Source organism: Lithobates pipiens, unplaced genomic scaffold (assembly GCF_037356315.1).
Source record: "Lithobates pipiens isolate NorthernLeopardFrog02 unplaced genomic scaffold, aLitPip1_a1.2 Scaffold_18, whole genome shotgun sequence".
Lineage (NCBI taxonomy): Eukaryota > Metazoa > Chordata > Amphibia > Anura > Ranidae > Lithobates > Lithobates pipiens.
The window spans coordinates 549,027,407-549,052,661 of NW_027507758.1; the positions used below are offsets into that span (position 1 = coordinate 549,027,407).

The 25,255-nt window shown below is 43.3% G+C and overlaps 1 protein-coding gene across 2 annotated transcripts in view; it reads left to right on the forward strand.

The window, feature by feature from the left end:
- Positions 1 to 23,178, forward strand: part of UBXN2A (UBX domain protein 2A) — a 39,857-nt gene extending 16,679 nt beyond the window's left edge. For both annotated transcript variants that reach the window (XM_077488861.1, XM_077488862.1), the window contains exons 4-7: positions 7,594 to 7,703; positions 9,488 to 9,625; positions 12,318 to 12,476; positions 20,078 to 23,178. In XM_077488861.1, coding sequence (XP_077344987.1) covers positions 7,594 to 7,703; positions 9,488 to 9,625; positions 12,318 to 12,476; positions 20,078 to 20,267 — 597 coding nt within the window. In that variant the 3' untranslated portion in view covers positions 20,268 to 23,178. The remainder of the gene's footprint in view (positions 1 to 7,593; positions 7,704 to 9,487; positions 9,626 to 12,317; positions 12,477 to 20,077) is intronic.
- The last annotated feature ends 2,077 nt before the right edge of the window (positions 23,179 to 25,255 follow it).

Sequence of the window (25,255 nt, forward strand, 5' to 3'; positions counted from 1 at the left end):
AGCGCTGTGCCTGTAAAGCCCGACCAGCGTCCAGCTATACCGGATTAGCGGCGGGATTCGGAGCGTCAGAGGGGGACCATGGAGGCTATTCCCCAGGATACTCCGGCGGAGACAGGCACCAGCAAAACCCAGGTAGGCTGCTGGGCATGCTATTACTCTGGTGGAGTGGTGGTGTTTGTAGGCTGGGCCCTGTAGTACCCCACGGTGGCGGTTTACTCACAGTGAGGTTGTTTGTTAGTGGTGATTCTAAGAGGGACATGGTTCTGACGCTAAGAAATCCTTTGTCTTCTTATTTTCAGGCTAAAGAGATGCCAAGGGAAGACAAGACAGGCCGCAAAAAGTGTCCTAATTGTGGGAATAGGTTGTCCTCTGGCTCTAACAAAGCCCTATGCAAGCAATGCATTGCAAGCTTGCTTAAATCTGAGGCAGATTCCCCTTTAGCAAAGTTTTTGGGCTCCTTTAAAGAGGAAATGGCGTCGACCTTTAAGTCCCTCCGGGAGTTAATCACTGACGTGGGATCAGCTGCAGCTGCCTCCACGAGTAAAACAACTATAATCTCATCCTCACCATGCCTTACAACACCCAGCTCAGGGGAGCCCCGTATGGTCAGGGAGCCTAGCCCCACGTTGATTAGCCCCGAATCCTCTGACACTGACTCGGGTCAGGAAGAGGATCAAGCAGCATCTAAAGCCTCAAAATATAGATTATCTCTCGAGGAAGTAGATGAGCTAATGGGGGCTATCTATGATACGCTGGAAATTGAGGAGGAAGAAACTCAGTTATCCAGACATGATCAAATGTATGAGGCTCTGGGGAAAAAGAAAGCAAGGGTTTTTCCTATACATAAGGTGCTTTCTGACCTTGTCCTTAAGGAGTGGTCTGAACCAGACAAGAAGGTTTTCTTTCCTAAATCCCTTAAGAGAAGGTTCCCTTTTGATGAGAGCCCAGAGGCGGTCTGGAATAAAAATCCAAAACTAGACGCCCCTCTGTCCAAAATCTCAAAGCAGGCTGATCTGGCCTTTGAGGATATGGGCCACCTGAAAGATCCCATGGACAGGAGAACAGACATCGTCTTAAAGAGGGCCTGGGATGCCTCTATGGCAGGCTTAAAACCAGCTCTAGCCACTTCCTGTGTAGCTAGAAACCTGGAGTTCTGGTTATCGCAACTACAAGAACACTTAAAGGCAGGCACTCCTAGGGGGGAGCTTTTGAAATCTTTCCCTATGCTTTTTAAGGCCACCAGTTTCATCTCTGACGCCTCCACGGACTCCGTTAAATTTACGGCTAAATCTGCAGCACTTTCAGTGGCAGCAAGGAGGTCAGTATGGATGAAAACCTGGGGGGGAGACACGGCGTCTAAAACCCGCCTGTGCAGCGTCCCTTTTACAGGAGACTTAGTCTTCGGGCCTGAATTAGACTCCGCCTTAGAAAGGACGGCGGACAAAAAGAAAACCTTTCCTGCAAAAAAGAAAAATTTTCAAAGAAAAATTTTTCGTCCCTTTAAGGAACCCTCTAAATCAGAGAAGAGTTCAACCCCCAAAAAACATTGGTCGGGACATAAAGGGAAAGGAAAAGGGGGCATACTGTTTAGCCGCCCCAATCAGGATCCCAAACCCCAGTGACGTCAGGGTTCCTGTGGGAGGAAGATTAAGCAAATTTCTTCCTCAATGGGAAGAGACAACCTCGAACGAGTTTGTCTTAAACATAATAAAAAGGGGTCATGCGCTGGAATTTCACAGCAACCCTCCTTCCAAGTTTCTGGTGACAAAGCTTCCAAGTCACTCAGAAAAGGCCAGGGCCTTACCTTTACTAATAGGGGAAATGGTAGATCAAGAAGTATTGACACCAGTCCCTATTCAGGAACAAGGGGACGGTTTTTACTCGCACATCTTTGTGGTAAGAAAACCGTCAGGGAGATTCAGACTAATTATGAACCTCCGTCCACTGAATCGCTCCATCCGTTACAAGAGATTTCGGATGGAGTCCATTTATTCCATAAAGAATCTCCTGCAGAAAGAGACATTTATGGCAACCCTGGACCTAAGGGATGCTTATCTGCACATTCCAATAAGGGAGGAATGCCAGAAATTCCTTCGGATGGCAGTGCAGATAGACACAAAGGTTTACCACTTTCAGTGCAGAGCACTTCCCTTCGGTCTATCATCCTCTCCGAGAATCTTTACCAAGGTTCTCGGAGAGGCTTTAGTTCCTCTGAGGCTTCAATCAGTCTCAATTATCCCCTACCTAGACGATCTGCTCCTAACAGCCCACTCAGAGAGTCGTCTTTCTCAGGACCTAGAATTGACTCAACTCAGTCTGAGTCGATTAGGGTGGATTGTCAGTCAGGAGAAATCCAAGACAAACCCAACACAGGAGATCCTGTATCTGGGGTACTGGATCAAGTCTGTAGATCAGAAAATTATACTGCCGGAAGAAAAGATTTTGAATCTGTGGCAGAGAATATCTTTTCTTCAATGCAGCCCCAAGTGTACGGTGAGGGAAGTAATGTCGGTCTTAGGTCTTATGACGGCAGCCATTCCAGCCGTACAATGGGCCAGGTTCCATCAAAGAGAACTTCAGGGTTTTCTGTTAGAACAATTAAAAGGCAGAGATCTGGAGGAGGAGGTATCGATCCCCTCAAGGGTAAAACGCTCCCTCTGGTGGTGGAAGGACAGGGAGAACCTAAACAAAGGGGTTCATTGGGTCCTTCCTATCACTTCAACACTAACAACGGATGCGAGCAGTTGGGGCTGGGGAGCCCACCTAGGCTCAAGCTGGGTCCAGGACAAGTGGACCCCGGAGGAGAAATGTTTCTCTTCCAATTGGAAAGAACTAACAGCAATCCTGAGAGCTGTTCTAGCTTTCCACCCCGCAATACAGGGTCACCATCTACAAGTCCGTTCAGACAATACGACGGCTGTAGCATACATAAACAAACAAGGAGGAACCAGAAGTCCTCGTTTGATGTTGGTAGCCAGACGCATTCTCCAGTGGGCAGAAACCAATCTGGAATCCATTTCTGCAGTTCACCTGAAAGGGGAGCTGAACAACAAGGCGGACTTCTTGAGTCGACAGAGGATTTCGAACCAAGAATGGTCCTTACACCCAGAGGCATTCAATCTCATAACAGCTCACTGGGGAGAACCAGAGGTAGACCTTTTTGCGAGCAAGAAAAATGCAAAGGTTCCCAATTTTTTCTCGCTAAACCCAGGAGATCAACCCCTGGCGGTAGATGCCTTGCAAACTCCATGGACTTTCAGTCTGGCGTATGCATTTCCCCCTCTTCATCTCATTCCGAGGGTCCTAGCAAGATTCCTCAAGGAAAAAACCTGTTTGATTCTAGTAGCACCTTTTTGGCCCAGGAGACCGTGGTTCACAACGTTGCTACAATTGACAGACTGTCCGCCTCTAAGACTTCCCTACAGACAGGACCTCCTGTCGCAGGGACCTCTTTACCATCCGCAGGTCGCCACACTGAAGCTGTCAGCGTGGTTACTGAGGAGGAAATCTTAAGGAGTAAGGGCCTGTCAGACGAGGTAATTGCGACCTTACTACAGAGTCGCAAACCAGTCACGAGAGCTATTTACAAAAAAGTCTGGAAAAAATTCAATAGCTGGCTGAATGGCCGGGACATAAATACGGCTAATATTCTACAGTTTTTACAGGAAGGTGTAAACAAGGGTTTAACCCTAAGTACTATTAAAGTACAGATAGCTGCCTTAAGTGTATACCTAGATGAACGCTTACAGGAAAATCCTTTTGTCGCTAGATTCTGTAAGGCAGTCGCTAGACGCAAGCCAGTCAGAATCACAAAAGTCCCATCCTGGGATTTAGCAGTTGTGCTAAAAGCTTTCTTGGGGTCACCCTTTGAGCCTATCTCAGAGGCCTCCCTAAGGCTTATTACCTTTAAGACAGTTCTCCTGGTGGCAATCACTTCAGCCCGTAGGGTCAGTGAAATCCAAGCACTTTCCATCAGGGAACCATTCCTACAGATCCTAGAAGACAGAGTCATTCTAAAGACAGACCCTGGGTTCTTACCAAAGGTAGCATCTAGCTTCCATAGGTCCCAAGATATTGTCCTCCCTTCATTTTGTCAAAATGCAGCAAATGAGAAAGAGGAACGTTTTCATTTATTGGATGTGAGGAGGTGTATTCTAGAATATCTTAAAATAACAAATCCATTCAGAATCTCAGACTCCCTTTTTGTCCTTTTTTCCGGACAGCGTAGGGGACAGAAAGCTTCAAAAGTAACCATAGCTAGATGGATTAGGCTAGCTATAGCAGAGGGGTATAAGGCCTTGAATAGAGATCCTCCTGAGGGTGTTAAAGCTCACTCAACAAGAGCGTTGTCTGCATCCTGGGCAGAAAGAGCTGGTGCCACCCCGGAGCAGGTATGTAAAGCAGCCACATGGTCAAGCTTTTCCACCTTTACAAGGCATTACCGACTGGACTTAATGTCTAGTCAGGATCAGGCCTTTGGGAGGAAAGTCCTCCAGGCCGTGGTCCCCCCCTAATCTGGTAAGTACTTGGGGATCCTCTCAAGGGCTGTCCTGGAAGAACACTTGGGAAAACTGGAGTTAGTACTTACCGGTAACTCCTTTTCCGGTGGTCTTCCAGGACAGCACGATCCCACCCTTTATTTGATTGTAGTGATGTACTAATGTTATTACCTGTTATGGTTTTATATGTTTTTCAGTTCCATCCTTCGGTTCTTGGTGAATGACTGACCAGGGACCTGAGGGACCGCCTTTTGAACTGTGGCAATGTGTTTCCTGTGTCGATGGGAGGAGCTCCATCTCTCAAGGGCTGTCCTGGAAGACCACCGGAAAAGGAGTTACCGGTAAGTACTAACTCCAGTTTTTTCAATGTCAGTTTTTCAAATGACACTTTTTTTATTTTATTTTGTAAATTTTTTTTTTTTTTTTTATTGCATTTAAGTCCAAATATAAGATCTGAGGTCTTTGACCTCAAGAGGACCTGTCATGCTTTTTTCTATTATAAGGGATGTTTACTTTCCTTGTAATAGGAATAAAAGTGACCCAAAATATTTTTTTTTTAAAAACAGCGTAAAAATAAATAAAATAATTCTTTTTTTTTTTTAAAGCGCCCCGTCCCGGCGAGCTCGCGCGCAGACGCGAACGCATATGTGGGTAGCGACCGCATATGAAACTGGCTGTCAAACCACACATGTGAGGTATCGCCGCGATTGTTAGGGCGAGAGCAATAATTCACAATATAAAAAAAAAAAAAATTGGGCTAACTTTACTGTTGTCTTATTTTTTTATTCAAAAAAAGTGTTTTTTTTTCCAAAAAAAGTGCGATTGTAAGACCGCTGTGCAAATACGGTGTGACAAAAAGTATTGCAATGACCGCCTTTTTATTCTCTAGGGTGTTAGAAAAAAAAAATGTATAATGCTTGGGGGTTCTAATTAATTTTCTAGCAAAAAATTTTGAAAAAGAGGCCAGGTCCTTAAGTGGTTAAAACAAGATCATGGCTCATCTGACTCTCATGTAGACAGTGAAAATGATCCGGGTGGCTTTGGAGCTACTTGATCAAACAAGCCACAAGCTTGTTTTAACCACTTGAGTTTCAGGAGAGTTATAAAAATAAATTTAAAAATGTAAATTATAATACAATTAAAAATACCAAGCAACCTGTCACCTTGCTCACACACACACACATGCAAGTACATGTAGCTGTGATTGTGTATCACAGCAAATGTCAGCGTGAAAGCAATAATTCTAGGGCCATTATTCAAGGTTACCTTTTAAGCTGATGACCTGTAAAGGCTTTTAAACCATTGCCTATAGACGTTTTTGGGTACTGTAGCCTTTTTCCATTTCACAGTTTTAAGGCTTGGCATGTTTGGTATCTATTTACTCTAAGCACCTCCATCTTTTATATTTTACTTAAAAACTGAATATTTTATTATTTGTGTGCAGTAAAATTCATTTTAGTGTATTTTTTCCTGCAAATTTGGATTTGATAATATTTGTGCAAATGTTTTATGTGACATACAAAAATTGCAACTGCCATCTTTTTATTTTACAGGGTTCCTACTTTCAGAAAATATATAATTGTGTGGGGGGTTAACCATTTTGTGCCCGAGCTATAGCCGGAAGACGGCTACAGCATGTCCCTCCAGAACCATGCGCCCCCTGCAGGCCCCCTGGGGTGCGCATCTGGTACGCTCTGTGATTGGCGTAAAGAGCCAATCACAGCAGCTCTTTAACATGTGATGAGCTGTGTCCAATCACAGCTGATCACAGGTTAACAAACTTGCCGGATATTAGCATTCCTTTCCTTACGCTGTCACAGTGTAAGGAGAGGAGAGACGGTAACAGGCAAATGTGACGGGATATTTACACAGCTAAACAATACCCATCAGTGCTTCCTATCAGTGCCCATTAGTGCCGCCTCATCAGCACACATCAGTGAAGGTGAAAACGAAGAAAAGCTTTTTTTTTTTGTTTGTTTTGTTTAGCAAAAAATACAAAACCAGCAGTGATTAAATACCACCAAAAGAAAGCTCCATCTGTCTCAAAAAAAAAAAGTATAAAAATTTCATATGGGTACAGAGTTACATGACCACACTTTGAATGACAATTGTGTGACAGCGCTGAAAGCTTGCCTGGGCAGGAAGTAGGTGAAAGTGCCCAATATTGAAGTGGTTAAAGACATTTATAAAAAAAAAAAGGTGTGTGTGTGTAAAAAAATTAAAATTGCTCTGGACATGCAGTAATTAAAGCCAACCACCCAAACTACTTTTACTCACATTCACCTCGTTCCCCCCCGTACTTCATTTAGTACTGCCACAAATGCCTGCTACTTCCAGGTATGGGGGAGCATGGTACTCCATTCCAGGATAGAGTTCTCTGGCCTGAACCCTAATCACTTGAGGGTTAGGGAACCTTGTATTGGCTCTGACACCGTCCAGCACGGCGCTTTCATAGACACCATCCAGCATTTTCCCCCTTAAAATCACGGGAAAATCGCGGGTGTGTGTTATACACCAATCCCCGCCATTGTGAGCCTCTGGACGGCTTTCGGCCCTTCTCTGCAACTTTCGGCCGTTCTCGGTGGCCGAAAGCCGCCAAGAACTACCAAGTGCCGCCGAAATACACAGGACATCCAGCTCTGTATCTCGGCGGCGCCATTTTTAAAAGGCAAAGCTGCAAAAAAAACTGACAAGGCTGCAAATAATGGACAAGGTTGCAAATGACACTGACAAGGCTGCATGACAAAGCTGCATATGACACTGACAAGTGTGCAATGATGGACAAGGCTGCAAATGACACTGACAAGGGTGCAATGATGGACACTGATAAGGCTGCATTGATGGGCATTTAAATGTAAGTTTTTTTTTTTTTTTCTCTTAAAATTCCCTCCTAAACTTGGGGTGCGTGTTATACGCCAATAAATACGGTATGTATTTTAGCTGTGTGTTCAGTTGTTTGCTTACAGTTTAGCTTGAACAGAGATGGGACATGTTGTATTTGTAGGACGTCTGTTTTTTGGTACATATCTCCATACTGTTGTCTGTGGGTTGTTGTAATGTTAACATGAAGGTTTTACTTTACTTTTCCTTGCAGGCAGAAGTTGTTATCCGAATGTGGAAAAATGGTTTTACAATCAACGATGGTGAACTCAGGGATTATGCAGATGCTGCAAATCGTCAGTTCATGGACTCCGTCAGGAAAGGGTAAGAGGTGTAGTTTGTAGTTTTCTGTTGTCATCATGATAAGCACATTACTTTTCTCATTAAAGTGGGAGTAAACTCCCATGCATAATTTGTACCAGTAGATAAGGCTTACCTATAGGTACTATAAATATCTCCTAAATGTGCACAGTTTAGGAGCTATTTTCTGTAAAATCTGCCGGTTACGTCACCAGCGCATGCACTTTGAAGGAGCGGCCATCCGGGGACATTCCTTGAGAGTCCTGTGCCATACATGGCGGCACCTGTGCGCATGCACAGGAGTGATGTCATCGCAGCTCTGGCCACTCACACAGCTGATATCCGCGAACCGGGAAGGTAAGTTTCACATAATGTGCTAGTATGGCTTTGCCTTGCAGGTTTAAAAAAAAACACACAGCAGTTTGCCACCACTATAATGGACTTCCTGGCTACTTGACTGGACAGACCACATCCTAATATTTTCCTTATAGAACTCGGTAAACAGACAAAAGCACCTCCAGTCCAATTTAGATTAAAAGCTCCTTGAGGGCAGGGACTGATGTGAATGTACACTATGTAAAGCGTGTGTAAATTATTGTTGCTATATACATACCTGTAATTTTTTTTTTGTTTATGGATCATTGCCATAGCGGATTAGAGAATTATGAGAATCATAGGTCACTGTAATTGACTTTGTTAGATCCAGACCGGACTTACCAGCCACTTCACTCCTGGTAAAGCCACATGTTTTTATCTGCGACAGACCAGACTAATAATTAGAAGAATCATCTAGCAGAAGTGTAATCTATGATCTGCCCATTCACAAGTTATACCAAAGAAATGCAAGACCCTGAAGTCCAGTATGAATGTATATTCTTTTCTTGTAACAATTGAAAATGACAAGAAGGCAATGCATAGATCTCTGTGAAGTCCTTATACATTTAGTCATCTGTAATTTTTATTTATTTATTTTTCGCTCACCTAAGCAGCTTGTGAAAACTATATTGTATATTGCAGCCTTTCTCAACCCTATTAATACAGAAGAGCCATTGAAATGCCCTTCATGTCTCTGGGGCTCCTGCTAATATTTACTTTATCTACAGCTCAGGGTACATTAACGTAACCAGTAAGTTGACATATAAGAATAAATAAAAGAATCAGTAACGTGGCATACTTTGAAGGTATTTGATGCCCATCCCTACTCTGTACAGCTAAATTATTTTCAGTCATAAAAATCTAATTGAAAAAATAATCATGGCCAGGAAAGAAATGCAGACAATGAAACTTTTGAGTGTTTTCTCACATTGGTACTCAGTAGAGAAATACCTTCTTACATTGATGGTGAATGGACAAATGCCACCTTACATTGGTGGTCTGTGAGCATTAATCCCCCTTACATTAGTGGACAGTGGGTCATTTAATTGTTGGCCACCTTCCACAGTCCAGGGTGGTCAGTTGGGAGAAAGGCCCTCTTACACTTATGGTCATTGGAAAAATGCTGCTTTTGTTGGTGGTCAGTAGGAAGAAAGGCACCTTTACATGAGTAGTTAAAGGGGGAAGAATGACCTAAAATTGGTGGGAAAATGTCTTCTAGAAAGGTGCTAAAATATCATTGGCATTGGTGATTACTCATCAGAGACAGAAAATACTTATTTTGTTCACGGAACCCTTCACAACCCCTAAAAGAACCCTGGATGAGACAGACTTGTGTATTTTCCAGCTATCCTTGTACATGACATAAAGCAGTATATAAGTAGTATTGAAAAAGTGATGTGTATTTAGTATTGAAGAATTATGTCATTGTTCAGGGAGCTCCCATCAGAGCTACAGAGGACATCAGAGAAAGAAGAGGTGGCTGTAAACGTGGAAGATAGAAAGAGTGAAGAATATTCATTAAAGAAGAAGCAAGTGGATCCATTCTCTGGAAAGGGTTATAGACTGGGAAGGTAAGATTTTTTTTGCAGATGATATTGCATACAATGACTTCAAGGGGACCTTCTTTTGTGCTTTCACTAATAGGGTTCTCTCTGGGTCACACAAGAATCTGTTTTGTTTCTCAATGACTGGTTATGGAGTTAGAGAGCATCTTCAGATTAAAGCAGCTTGTCCACTCACCAACACTGAGACACACACACTTGGTAGTGTGGTGCTTTTTTTAATTTAGTTTTTCCTTATTGACAGTCATGTTTCCTAAATAATATACTGCAGCTGTACTTTCAGATGTAGGTTTTCTTTAGTCTATGGAAGCAAGATCTGTCTGGAGGGTGTGTGTTTGTTTTTTTTTTGTTTTTTTTTTGTTTTTTTTTGTTTTTTTTTTGGTGCTCAAACAACCTTTTGCCGTGTATTTAGAACCAAAATGTCTATTTTGGGATCGAGACTCCCTGTAGAAGTGACCAGGTGGCTGTTAAACTGCTCAAATCACTTCTACATTAAAAAAATTTAAGGAAACCTTGCAAGCTACCAATCCTGAAATAACTTAAACTTCTATGTGTACAGACGCTAGCACTGATCACATCCCATAAGCTCCTGCCTAGACAGTATATGTAAATGCTGCGCTATCTAAGTACAGTGAACAAAATGAATATAAATTAAACTAAAAAAAATAAAATATAAGAAAATCTATTTATTGACAATAGTGAGATAAAGTGCATATAAATGATAAATCTTGTGCATCAAAGCACCATGATTACATTATCAACTCCATCTCAAACATAAGAAAATAATCCAAATGTGTAAACGCATAAATAAAGTGACACTGGTGAAATAAAGTGCTATAGTGCGTGAATATACTGCACTGATAATTAATTTCATAAATCAGTGCAACATGTTTAAATCGTAAAGTCCATTTCAAACATAATTAAATGTTGTCATGGTGATCCAAACATGTTATTACACTGGTAACCCCCCCCCCCCCATGTGACTCCTCTCACCTTAGAGCGTGGGACCTCACAATTAAGTTCAGTCAAAACATGCTTGTGAACCACCTCTGGGTTCTGTGAATACTGTGGAATCCTGGGCTGCCCAATAGTGATGTCTCTACATACATACAAAATATATAGAAAGGCTGGACAGTGCCATTTTTACCATTTTATTAAACAATGATCCCTTTCCAGGGTACTCACATTGTACAGGTGTTTCAGTGCATCATTCTACAGCAAGCCTAAAACATTGATCGTATGCCCCTCCGCCTTGAGACAGACCAGCTATCTCCTGCACCGTCCTGTACCCTTCCCAACATGTGTTGATACAGGGATATGAGGTATCTTCCTCGGGAGCCATCTACATTAAAGCCCAGCTAAAAATTTCAGTACTGGGATCATGGCTGCAGCCGCAGCCATGATCCCACCACAAGGACTTCTATCTGAGGACGGCAGGCAGCCATGATCCTGGCACAAGCACTTGTACCCGAGGACGGCGGGCAGGCCCTGGCGCTGAGTGGCCGCATATTTGCACGCAATAGCACCAATAGAGCTGTGCTGAAAGTGTGCAGTTACCGGTGGCTAACGGCTCCTGATTGCCACTTGCGATCAGGAGCTTTCCGATCATGTGACCGCCAATCATGACGTTCACATGATCATACGCTCCTGGCATTCTAAACCCATTAAAGGGCTGGCAGGTGCCGGCTCTAAGGGGTTAATAATTATATTTTTTGCCTAGATGAGTGAGACATGTAACCTACTTTCCCATGAACCACACTTGCAGCCTCCTGGGATACACGCTGCACATCCCAGAAGTCTGCACAACTGCCAGTACTTAAAATCTCTTAAAATGATTGTAAAGAAAAAAAAATAACAAACATGTTATACTTACCTCCTCTGTGTAGTTGGTTTTGCACAGAGCAGCAAAGATCCTTCTCTTCTCGGGTCCCTCTTTGCTGCTCCTAGTCTCTCCCTCTTTTAAGTGCCCCTAAGGCAGCAGCTTGTTACAGGTTGTCACCCAAGCCGAGTCAGAGCTCTGTGTATCCATTCAGACATGGAGCCCCGACCTGGCCCGCCCCTTCTCCCCCCGATTGGCTGACTGACTGATAGCTGCGGGATCCAATAGCGCTGCTGCTCTGTCTTAGCCGATCAAATGGAGTGTACTGGATGGCTGAGGGGATTGTGGACATTCCTGGAGAAAGAAGGAGCTCAGGTAGGTAATTGGGGGGGGGGGGGGGGGGGGCTGCTACACACAAAAGGTTTTTTATCTTAATGCATAGAATGCATTAAGATAAAAAAAACCTTCTGCCTTTTCAACTCACCATGGCAACCAGTAAACCGTATTTTGGATAGCGAGATCTTTCGCAAGATTCAGCAGCGCATCACCAAGGCACAATCTGTGAAAATCAAGATGAGAGATTCAGACTACTTTATTAATCTTAAGGGAAATTACTAAGGTACAGTTATATTCACTAAAATCACAATAATTAATGGCTTCCTACTGCAGAATCTGAATAATTCTGGCAAAATTATGGCAGTGAGGAGGGCCTTGTTGGACTCTAGTGACTTGTAAATATTATTTTACTCGGCTAGGAGCAGGTTTATATATGATAACTTACAGAGTTTGATAATTTTATCCTGACTAAAATGTGTTTAATATTTTTTTTCTTTTTTAATATAAATATATATTTAAAGGTTTTTTTTTTTTTTTTCCTCTCAGTGCCACACCAACCATTATTAACAAAGCAGTGAATGGAATGGAAGATGCAGAGCAGAGCTTTCCTGCTGTGGAGCTGAATGATCTGGAGCCTTCTACAAACCTTAAGATTTGGCTGACAAATGGGAAGAGAATTGTGCAAAAGTTTAACACCTCACACAGGTAAACCTTGCTACCCAAGATTACAAAGCAAAGGCTGTTTTGCATATGGGTAAAAGAACATAATTTTAAAGATGAACTACCCTGGTAGTTTAGGGATACGTTGCCTTCACAACTAAAAATTGGAAGCAAATTATAGAATTATACAATTAAATCTCATCCAACCTTTTTCAAACTTTGCCTAACTATTGCTAGCCGTTTGTAGATTGACTCTCCCTACATGGCATTATCTGCTTCCTCCCTTTGTTGGCTAGCAGCTGGCACTGTGCACAACTGCTATCTGTCAGACTAAGCGGTCACTGACAGCCCTGATCCACACAAAGGATCAGGGACCCATCAAAGTGGTTCATAATTATGTGATTGTTTTGTAATCTATGATATAATGATCACCTGCAGGTTGGAGATATAAAAAACATGGCAGAGCTTTAATTAAAACAATAAAAGACTTGTACGTCCTTCATAAGAAATGTAAAAATAATTCAGGTAGCAATATTTGATTTTTATAGAGGCCGGGGGATCAGTTATTGAGGCAGTAAAAACAGGAGGAAAATGCTTGGTGATCAGATGTTCAGGCGGAGCCAATAACGGCATGTGTGCTGCAACAATTCGCCTTAAAGAGACTGCGCCACTCAAAGCTGCTGGGAGGTAAAACTTGAAGGCATGTAAATGTGTCTTCTCATCCATGCAACAGCTTTCAGTAGTCTAGGATTCACCTGAATGCTGGGCTATTGTGGTCAAAGTGTCAAGACTTCTGTGTAGTATCGGTGATTGCTGCTAATCTCCTCCTCCACATAATCATATTGGCCCATCACTATGATGGATTATCCCATTGGCCAGTTGCAAGGAGAGGAAGGGTAAAGTTTGCCCAATCAGATAGCCCAGCAATTGGAATGAAACAGAGGACATTGAATGCTGCTTGCAAATTTGTACACCTTTTTTGGAGGCTTCCATTTCATACGTATTAGCAATCTTTAAAGCGATAGTCTTAATTCTTGAGTGCCAGTCTGTATATGCCCCTTCATTACCTGATCAGTTTTCAGTGCCGTGGTCTTTTTACTGTGCCAATTACTTATCCATGCAAGACTGTCCCCAAGTGATATATATCATTTTTTTTAAGACCGATGGCGCATGCCTCTGTTACGCTTTGTGTCCATCTATTAAAGTTCTTCCGGTAAAACCAAGGAAGCTTGGACTTCTGTACTGTATCAATGCTTTACTAAACAGGAAAAACTGCACATACAGGATAAAAAGGGAAAGACGACAGCTTACCCAACTATTACAAAAACTAGCGTCTTTGGAATCCGCACATAAGCATGGCCCCTCTCGTGACTCGGAATTAGAGTTGGCGACAGTAAGATGACAGGTCACGGACCTGCTTACGTATAAAACCAAAGCGGCATTGCAATTCTGCCGCAGAGTGAGTTACGAGTCAGGGAACTAATGTGGGAAGCTATTGGCGAAGCAAGTTAGGGAACACAGACTTTCCTCCTACATCCCCAAGGTGATTAATAATGACGGACAACCTTCAACTCTACCTATACAGATCGCACAGGAATTCAGAGATTTCTATGCGCGACTTTATAATCTACCGAACCCCTCTGCCACGCCGGCAGACATGGCGACTTACATCAACGATTCTCGCATGAAGTCGCTCTCCCCGGACCACTGTGCTGAGCTGGAAACCCCGATTACTCTTCTGGAAATACAGACAGCCTTGAGTGCCATGAAACCAGGGAAAGCACCAGGCCCAGACGGGCTTACTCTTCAGTATTATAAGACGCTATTCCCAATCATAGGCCCCCGTTTACTTAAATTATTTCATGCCATAGACGCAGGGACACCTCAAGCTAGCGAGACCCTTATGGCCCATATAACTGTGATACATAAGGAAGGAAAGGATCCGACCGCCTGTAGCAGCTACAGGCCGATATCGCTGTTAAATACAGACCTGAAAATCTACACAAAGATCTTGGCTACCCGTCTATCCCGACATATTCAGAATGTGGTCCACCTAGACCAAGTGGGATTTGTTCCCACGAGGGAAGCCAGGGACAGCACATCTAAGGTCCTGAACCTAATACACGTAGTAAGCTCCGGAGACATCTCCTGCGTTTTCTTGAACACCGAAGCAGAAAAGGCGCACAATAGAGTAAATTGGGAATTTATGTTCTCCGTCCTTAGACATATAGGCCTAGGGGAGGTGATGATCAACAGAGTAACTAACATATACTCGAGCCCAACTGCGCAGGTGAAGGCAAATGGAGTGCTCTCCGACCCCTTCCCGATTAGGAATGGCACAAGACAGGGCTGCCCCTTATCCCCCCTGTTCTTCGCCCTTTCCCTTGAGCCCTTTCTGGCGACTATTAGACTTAACCAGGATATCCAAGGTATACGGGTCGGGAAGACACAACATAAGATCTCCGCATACGCAGATGACTTCCTCTTCTCTCTATTAAATCCGGCGGTATCTCTCCCTAATCTGCTTAAACAATTTGAGATATTTGGACGCCTATCTAACTTGAAGATTAACTTCCTGAAGTTGGAAGCAATGGGTATAGCCATCCCGTCTAACACGATACAGACGCTCCGAGCAAACTTCCACTTTAAGTGGACGTCAACAGCGTTAACCTATTTGGGCACAAAACTATCAACTGATCTATCCCACATCTACGAATTAAATTTCCCCCCTTTGCTCACGGAAACTAAGATTTTATTGAGCAAATGGCAAACGAACTTGCACTCCTGGTTTGGGAGGTGCAACTTGTTAAAGATGTGCATCCTCACAAAATATCTCTACTTATTCCAAGTGCTGCCGGTCAACATACCGACGGTATTTTTTCAGCGGGTCCAGGCACTTTATGCGCTTTGTCTGGGCCGGCAAGAAAACCTGTATCCCGCGATCACAATTAACGTTACCAAAACAATACGGAGGGCTCGCAATCCCAGATATGAGGAGATACTACCTAGCAGTAGATCTGGGAAGGGTCATTGACTGGCAGTCCCATGGTAATCTAAAACTGTGGGCTTAGATCGAGCAGGAACAATCCCCTATTCCTTTAAATAGAGCACTATGGTGTTGGGAAGATTTGCCGCAATCCTTAAAATCACACCCTTTAATAGTAGGCAGGCAGTGTTGAGTGTACATCAGACGTCCACGACCTCACCCCTAACGCCAATTCTAGGCAACCCTAAATTCCCCCCGGGCATGACGTCCATACACTTCCAGACCCTACGGGAGTCTGATACTTCCGCCGCATCCAATTTTGTCATAGGACATAGATGGCCATCCATTACAGAACTGACAGACTCTGCAGGTCCCTTTCGCATGTCATTTTGGCCGGCGGCACAATTGCATCACTACCTCCACTCCTTACATGGACCGCAACAATACTGTAGACCCCTCACTACATTTGAGGATTACTGCTCGGGCAGGGAGCCACTGACTCGGACCCTCTCCGGGGCATATACCCTTCTCAATACCCCCCCAGTCCAACCTGAACTGACTTGCATAGAGAAATGGGGCGTAGATCTCCAACGTACTTTTGATGCAGAGCAGACACAAAAGATGATCCATCTGTCTCTCAAATCTTCCATTTGCACAAAGACACAGGAAACAAATTATAAGGTTTTGATGAGATGGTACTTAACTCCCAGCAGACTCCGTGCCATGTTCCCGGAGACCTCAGATCGGTGCTGGCAATGTGGCACGGATACGGGGACAATTCTCCATATTTTTTGGGCCTGCCCCAAGCTGTTAACATTTTGGAACTCTGTACGCACTATATCTCAGGATTTCACGGAGCTCGTGATCCCTGAAGATCCTGCCTTCTTCCTGCTACATGTCTCTACCATATCGATCAAAACCTATAAAAAATCTATACTGCGACACTTGGTGAACGCAGCCAAGGCCTGCATTCCCCTCTTGTGGAAACAGCAAAACCCACCTACGGTGGCATTGTGGCTGAGAAAAGTTGAAGAAATAAATAAAATGGAAGATTTGATTCTGACAGCAGCAGACAAACATGTGACATATCTTCAGACCTGGACCCGTTGGAACATATTCAAATATTCAGCCAAGGGGAGATCCTTATTCGACACCTGACATATCTAATAGTGTATGATACCCGGTGGTTCTACTAATAATTCTAGAGAGTCTGCAACATACCTCCTAAAAGAAAATAAACCGTGCTGAGACCCCAAAAAAAAGATTTTTTCTACTTATCAAGCAAGAAAAAATATTTTTCAAATAAACATCCAAGAAATTAATCTTAAAATAAATACAAATAATCAAAACATTTTTACAAATGAATGTTCACAGGATATGAGGCTGCTGCTCCACTGTGGGATACACACACATAAACATAGATCAAAAATAAAGAAAAAGAGCTACGCCAAATAATACAAATCAATAAACCAAACAACTATAAGAAAAAGTCCATGGAAAGTTTATGTTGTTCAAGGAAGGAAAACAATCGCACCACAGTGATTCCACACTTCCTTATCACTATTGTGCCCAACTACCGACAAAAAAGTGCGCTTACCAGATGGTAAAAGCACAAGGAGCGTTTAGAATTCCAAGCCACTGACAGCTCCTCGCCTTCACCAAACACCTTGTCTCTCAGGAACGAACGATCCATATACTGAAGCCGCTCCACATTCTCATTACTACCCCAATTTCACGTTCATAATGTAAAAAGAAAAGAAGCCTCCCATAGTGTAAAAAACTTCAATGCTCTTTTAATTATAATAGAAATGCACTTACATAAAAACCAAAGATTTTCGCATTTAAAAACAAGCCGGCCAGCAAAACGAGAGCCCGTCCTCCTCTCGTAACACGTGGTGACGTCACAGCGTGCCCTCCCACGCTGTGAGTAAAATCCAAGGAAAGATCAGAGGCTCCATCCCAAGCTCTGTTCAAAGGAGAAGCATATCCAGCCAGCTCCTTTACAACAGACATCCACTGACTATTTCTGGCCCAGATAGGAAGGGTGCACACCTTCAAGTCCTCCTGGACACCAGAAACCTTTGCAGCCTTATTCTTCCTAAAGAATGTACGCAGCATCTTCCCCCAGCACAAGCAACAAAATACACCGCAGAAAACAGGTCTGCATCAATTGAATTATAGCACAGATCCCGGATGAGCCCCCAATGTTATGCTTTGCATCTATCTATTAAAGTTCTTGCGGTAAAAGCAATGAAGCTTAGACTTCTGTAGTGTATCAGTACTTTACTAAACAGGAAAAACTGCACATACAACTGTAGGATGCACAAGACAACACAACTCATCGCTTACAAAAATATGCCTACAAATATAAGCATGTACAATATGTACGCAATGAGTAAACTAAACCGTTACTCAACTTAGGGTTTAAGATGTATGGTTCCTTGCTCAGTCCAACTTAAAATGTCTCCAAAGTTATCCGGCAGCCATGTGTTACTCCATCGTCCTTCCAAACACATCTCTTTTCCAAACAAATGTCTCTTTCAAAAGCTAAATCTCCTCCCCCTAACTCCTGCTTACATCACATCCTGCCGACAACTTCCTGTCTCAGCTCCAAAACCTATTCAACAGGTTTATTTACATATCAATGGGGGGGGGGGGGGGGGAGCCTCTGTAAATATATGCTCTTCCTAAGCCTAACTCTATATTATTGCAATAAAGTCACTATACAAATGGCCATAGCAACACAGCCAAAATGACTAGAGATGCAGAGAAATTTCAGGCGCTGAAACATTTTGCCTGAAAATGGTGTTATTGGCAGAATGGCAATAAGAAAAGGTGCCGATAATGGCACCGAAAATGCACCACGTATTTGCTGCGATTTTGCCTCAATTTTACAGGGATTTTGGGGCGATTTTTTTTTTTTTATTTATTTATTTTTTTAATCATGATCACTATGCTTATGGTGTGTTTTTCATAGGTCATGAGACTCAAAAACCGCATCAAAAAGTTACACGGGTGCTCCAATGATGCGTTTTTTCATGCGTTTTCAATGCATTTGAACTCGGAGGTGTTTTTTTTTTTTTTGTGTGTGTGTTTTTTATTTTTTGTTTTTTTGTTTTCTGACCAAAATGCACCAAGCTGGATTTTTAGCACCGCAATGGAAGCTCAAGGGACTCCTGTGAAGACATACATAGAATTTAAAGGGATACACCCAATGATGATCTAATTTTTGCCTCATATTTTTATTTTTTTAACTTTAGAAACATGCTGGTATTGAACTGGTGAAGTCTTTTTAAATGTTGCCCAGTAGTCGCACTAACACTCACCCCTCCCTCCTTGAATCTATCGTGCTTGTACAGTAGCAGTTACAGTATACTAGTGAAAATGTGAGTTATGGGGTCGCACAAAGCGGAGTAGCCAAGATTGCCTGCAGGGGACCCCAGAAGAAAAAACATAAACCACTGCACAGAGCAGGTAAGTATAACATGTTTGTTATTTTAGAAAAAAAAAAAGTGATCCACTTGAAACTGTTGATGCAATTTCTCCTCGTTTGCAGCAGGTTGAGTGCATTGTAAATCTCGGGAGCTCAGAATTATAACTCATTTGATCAGCCGTGGATTTGTAAACCTGCCAACACATGACCCACAGATCTGCACTTATCTCTACCATGGCAAAGGACAATAGAGGACTTTTATGTAACTTTCCAATGTGCGAATCCTTTTGTCTACCCAACAAAGGGCGACCCAGACTGTTTGTATGTAGCCAGTACATGTGCCTGACTTGTTCTGCAGGGGTCTTAAAAATGCATTGGTGTTTAATTTCAGTTGGTGTAGGATGTAGTTATTCATTTTTAGTTTTTTTGTTTTTTCATTGTAAATTTCATTACAGTTGATAAATGGATTAAGTTTCAGAAAGTGATCTGCAATATTATTAAAGGAAGAGAACACTATGAGGGAGCCCTGTAGGATGAGAAAAAGGGAAAAATTTGTTGTTAACACTTTTTTCTTTTTTTGTATTGGGACCTCTGTTTTAATGCCTGGGTGCATATGTTGAGATTTCCCCCCTACTTCCTGTCTCAGTGACCACTAAGGAAATAAAGGAAACTTAACAATGGGTGCAGTAACAGCTGTCAAAACTTGGCAGAGATTCTACCCTTTTTCACTGCAGTAAAATACTCTTGTTTCTATCTATGGAGAGCTTCTGTCTAATGACAATATAGGAACATAAAGGGAAATCTCTGTAATGGACACTAGAGTAAATCAACCCATAGATGTTTCAGTTTTTTTCTTTCAACCAGCAAGTTGAACAAAACAAATTTGACTCGCTTCCCTCATCCACACCTTTGAGGTGGATGGGGGAATCCTCTGCTGAGCATTTGTATTCTGACGGGGGACACAGTATTGTATTCTCACACCATAAGAACACACTAATCAGAGCTGCCAGCTATAACTGGCAGCACTGATGGAATGGCTGTACAGAAGGCTTGTTGTGCAGATCCACTTTCCACATACATGGATCGAACTTTGGTCAGTCCCTGCTGAACCAGCTGGCTTTTGATAAATTTATTGCCTGCTTAAGGATGTAATAAAAACAAGTTTGGACTAGATATGCAAATTTTAAGGCCTGTTTTGTTATAAAGTTTTAATTTTATCTCCTACAGGATCAGTGATGTGCGGCAATTCCTGGAGAGCATGCCTTGTAAGTCTGAGAAGCTGCCCTTCAAATTGGCCACCTCTTTCCCTCTGTGTGACATCTTGGATGAGACCATCACCATCCAGGAAGCCCACCTCAACAATGCTGTTCTGGTCCAAAGACTGCAGAAAACCACAGAACCCTTCAGGGACTCTTAGTCCATAATCCATCAGAAATCGGTGCTATAAACCGCAGAGGCTGAAGATTTAGCACTTCGTTTTCTTTCCCTCTTTTTTTATCAAAGATCTGAGAAGCACTGTGAATAGACTGGACTTATCCACCTGTTTGGCAGCTTGTTTTGGATGCTTTTTTACATATTTTTTTGGGTGCATGTGTTTAAAGATGGATGCTTGCAAGACTGTCACCCTTTGTATACTGCTTTACAGTGAGATTCTGTACCTTATGGGTACAGGGGGTGCTCTAGCACGTCTCCATTATCACGAAGAATGCATCTTCTTCAGTGGCTCAAAGCTCCTCAGGTGCTTCCTAACATATGCCAGGCCTGTGCATGTGCATTTTAAAAAAAAATGGTCTGCAGACTTTACATTTGTGGCTTAAAGATAAATTTACGATCTGTTCTGCAGAGAAGTTCTTCCTTTTTTTTTTTTAAAGGGAGACTGTTCCTTAATTTACAACAACCCTCAAGTCCATTGAGTTACTCATAGAACTGAATCGGTATTCATGGCAGGATGTGCTATACATAGTAAGCCATCATTTTCAGCTCAAGTGATTTTAGGGGTAGGATTTTAAACTGCCCTTTACTCAGGTAATGTTATCGGCATGTAAGGGCTCTTGCACATGGCCGCATAAAATGCGATTGTGGTCCCTGGGAGAGCCACAGCTGCAGTCTATTTTTGTCCATAGACACACATTACAAAAAATGCAGTACATGGGTATGCATCTGTAAATGTTTTGAAAAATATTCACCCATGTAAATGCAGATGCTGGAGATCACGTGCACTTAGGCGAATACGGTGGATTTGTAGTGCATATGTATGGACAAAAATACTCAGCAGCTACCAAAAGGCCACAACAACAAAAATACACATTTTGCTCTGTGCGGTGTACACCTCATATACGGCTGTGTGCAAGAGCCTTATGTCCGTTAACAGTTGTGTCTGTAAGCAAGTGGAAGGGTTTGAACTCTTGTTAAAAATCTAAAAGATGAATGCTGGCAGTTCTTGATTTGGGATCAACAACTTTCAGAATTTGTTGGTTTCAGCAGTTGAATAAAACCGTTTCATAAAAGGACAATGAATACAGAGTTGGGAAAAAGAAATGCAGTGATCAGGAGCCTGATTTTCACGCTAGTAGCCAATCAACAGCTTTAAAGTCTTAGTAAACACTGCTTGGTGACTTGTACCTACAGGTAAGATTATAATAAAGCTTACCAGTAGGTACAAGGAATATCTCCTAAATGTGCAACGTTTAGGAGGTATTTGGTATTTCTGCAGCCAGTGACAGCACATCTGCACTGCACTCTGTATACTCTGTATGCTGTCTCTTCTGAGCGATGTGCTGCAATTGTGGCTCCTGTGCAGATGCTGGGGAGTGACCTCATCGCTGCTCAGCCATTTAATCAACCAGAGCTTGCAAACCCAGAAGGAAGACCAGGTGAAGATGAAAGCCTTGGCAGTGGTGCACTGCTGTAAGGCTTAATTTTAAGGGAAGTGTCATAATGTCCTAGTATGCACAAGTCCCTCCGGTGTAAAATGGGGCTTAGTTACATTCTCCAGCACCTTAAAGCGGTTCTTCACCCTAAAGGGGAAGTTCCGCTAATCTGATCCCTCCCCCCCTCCGGTGCCACAATCGCCACCTTTCAGGGGGGAGGGGGGGGTGCAGTTACCTGGATAATCCAGGTAACTGCACCCACTTCTGGCAAGACCGCGGCAGACCCCCGCAGACGCTCCCCCCCCCCCCCCGTTGTGTTCTGGGAAACAGTTCCCAGAGACACAGCGGGGGACCATAAGTGACGCGCAGCGCGACTCGCGCATGCGCAGTAGGGAACCGGGCAGTGAAGCTGTAATGCTTCACTTCCCGATTCCCTGACAGAGGATGGCGGCGGGGGCAGCAGCGAGACAAGCGATCGCTTGTCATCTGCCGCCGACATCGCGGGACCCTGGGACAGGTAAGTGTGATTTTATTAAGTCAGCAGCTGCAATATTAGTAGCTGCTGGCTTTTAATATTTTTATTTTAGGTGCAGAACCGCTTTAAGCGTGAGACCTGCTGGTAGAGAAGCACCTTGCAACAATTTGTAGGGAATTACAATTAGGAATTACAATCGTGTAGAACATGCGCTGTTTGTGGTGAGTTCTGGTGCCTTAGACAGACTCTTTAAAATTAACAGGCTGCCCTAAAGCAATGCATGCTGATGCATGTGCATTAACACACTGCAACAATGTGATTGAACTCTCGGGCAATAAACACATCCCTATATACTGCCTCTTGCCATCAGTGTGTTCTGAGAGTACTAGAACTTTTGATTTCTGTATATATCAAGGCTGGATGTTGCAGAGAGAGACATTTCTTTTATTGCTAGCAGCATCACTTCACTGCAGGAACAGCCCTGAAGTTCTGAAAACACAGGGTATAAATCTACTTGGATATAGTGACCTCCATGCAGGGACAGGTGCCTCAGGGAAGACCCTAGTTTAAATGATGTCATAGGCCATATTCCTAAAATGCTCTTTTTATCAAACTGTTTTACTCTGTTGAAACATAGATCTGCAGTTATAGCCCTACGGCAGGCATTATCCTGTCCTATCATTATCAAATCACGTATTTGCAACCCAAAGCCTCATATGTCCTTCAGGGAATTTTGTATTGGTCAGAAGGGAAATAATCATGCATCTTTTTTGCAGGTCCTAGTCTGCAGCTCATAGGACAAAGGGGCCAGCAGCAATATACATGTATTGTCTTGCTCTTCCCCTGCTGACAACCCATCCTAGAAGAGGGGGGTCATACGAATCTACATATTAATCGGCATGCTGTTTTGAAAAGATTTCTGTGTGTGTGTTAGCAATGACAATTCTTAGATTTTGCTTTTATAAATTAAATGTTTTAGGCTACTTGTGGCTTTTTATTGCATTTTTTTTTTAAGATATTTTTATTGGGTTTAAGACAAACCAACATACATATGGAGAGAAAAAAAAAACACACAACAATCACCAACTTGGTCATACATTGGTATACAGCATTAGGCAATATGCTCATATATGCAAACAGATATCATTACAACAGTTATAGAGTAGGCACAGAAGTAAAAAGGTGCGAGTAAATCTGCGCACTGGAGATCTTTGTGGCTTGGCCCATCAGCAGTCAGCAAGGGGGGATACACTCAGTGCGGGGGGAAGGTCAATGGACTTGTTAACCATCTACCCCAGATTTTGTGGAATGTTTTATTCTGTTTCCAGAGTTCAAAGGTAAGTTTGTATAATGGGATAGAATCATTAATGAGTTTTAACCAGAGGGACTTCAGAGAGGTCTGTGCACCCTTCCAGGACAGCAGAATAGCTTTTCTGACATAGAAATAAAGTATGCAGAGCAGTCTCTTGGTATGCAACGGTATGTGCAGGTCACCAAAAATTCCTAATAGGCAATTCTTGGGGTGGACAATGTTTGGGAGGCCCGAGGCTGATGAAAGGAAAGCACTGCAGAACGTTGGCCACAGCCGCGAAAACAGCTAGCCGAGGGCAATAGACCCATCCTGTGCAACCTGACTGGGGTGAGTTGGGATTGATGGAAAATTTTTACCTGTATGGTACGGTCCCGTGAAGCAATAACAGAGGGTTTTGTATGTGTCACTAAATTCCAACCAGTCCTAGTCTACAAGGAAGATGTCCATAAAGGCCCACTTTACCTGAGCCCTGTGGAACCTGGGGTTAACCTCCCTGGCGTTATCCCCGAGCCTGACTCGGGGTTGATTTTCTCTGCCAGGAGCGGTAACCCCAAGTCACGCTCAGGGTAACATTGCAGAGCTGCCAGCGGAGATCTTACCTTCTCCTGGCGCTCCAGCGATGTTCTCCACTGTCCTCACCTGTGATCGCCAGCGAGATCACTGGCATCTCACTTCCTGGTTCCGTTCCCTGCGAGCAGCAGCAGCGCATGGGAGCGGAACTGGGCGGGAATTTCAAAAAGTAAAAAAATAAGACAAACGCATAAAAAGAGGTGATACGCTGTAATCTGAGAGGATTGCACTGTATCATCTCTTTATCTGACTGATAACTGTACAGTGCCCTTTGCCTCCAATAAAATATATTTAACATGGCATCAAAAAAGCGCAGCTTCGCTACAAAACCACAGTGGGACCAGCTGAGTGACAGCGGCAGCGACACTGAGTTGCTTGCAGAACTGAGTGCTAGTGAGTCGTGGGGAGATTTGTCGTCTGACACGGATCTGGCAAGTGACAGCAGTGATGATCCTGCACCTGACCTCAGAGATGTGCGCACTTGGTGCCCTATTGACTGCGATACGGACCAGGTAGCGCCGGCGAGATTCCCCTTCACTGGATCACCTGGGATGAAGGTAGATGTCGAGCGTGACAACCCTCTGGCATACATGCAATTATTCCTCACTGAGGAGGTAATTGAAAAAATTGTCAGAGACAAATAGCTACCAAGAGCAGCAATGCGCTACGCTGCATGCCAGGTTTGCCCGAAGCAGAAAGTGGGAACCGGTGACCATAGAGGACATCTCGCAGTTTCTGGGACTCATCATTCTTCAGGGGGTGGTGGGGAAACCGCTCCAGAAATGGTACTGGACCACTAAAAAATTACTGGCCACTCAGTTTTTGGCACCATGATGTCCGAATACCGGTTTTCCCTCATCATGAAGTATTTCCACTTCTATAATTTCTACACATCTCCGGAACTGTTTGAGGTTTTGCTAAAAAACAAGACTGATGCCTATGGTACCGTTAGGCCTAACTGACGTGACATGCCATCTGTTTGCCAAGAAAAAACGAATGGAGAAATTGTTGCCTGGCAGAAGGATAAGATGATGGCAATGCGATGGCGAGACAAGGACGTGTGTCTCATGAGCACTGCACAATAACTCCACTGCCATGGTCCACACAAAAGGTGGGAAAGATGTGCTGAAGCCGCAAGTCGTGATAGACTATAATTGCACTATGGGAGGGGTTGACCG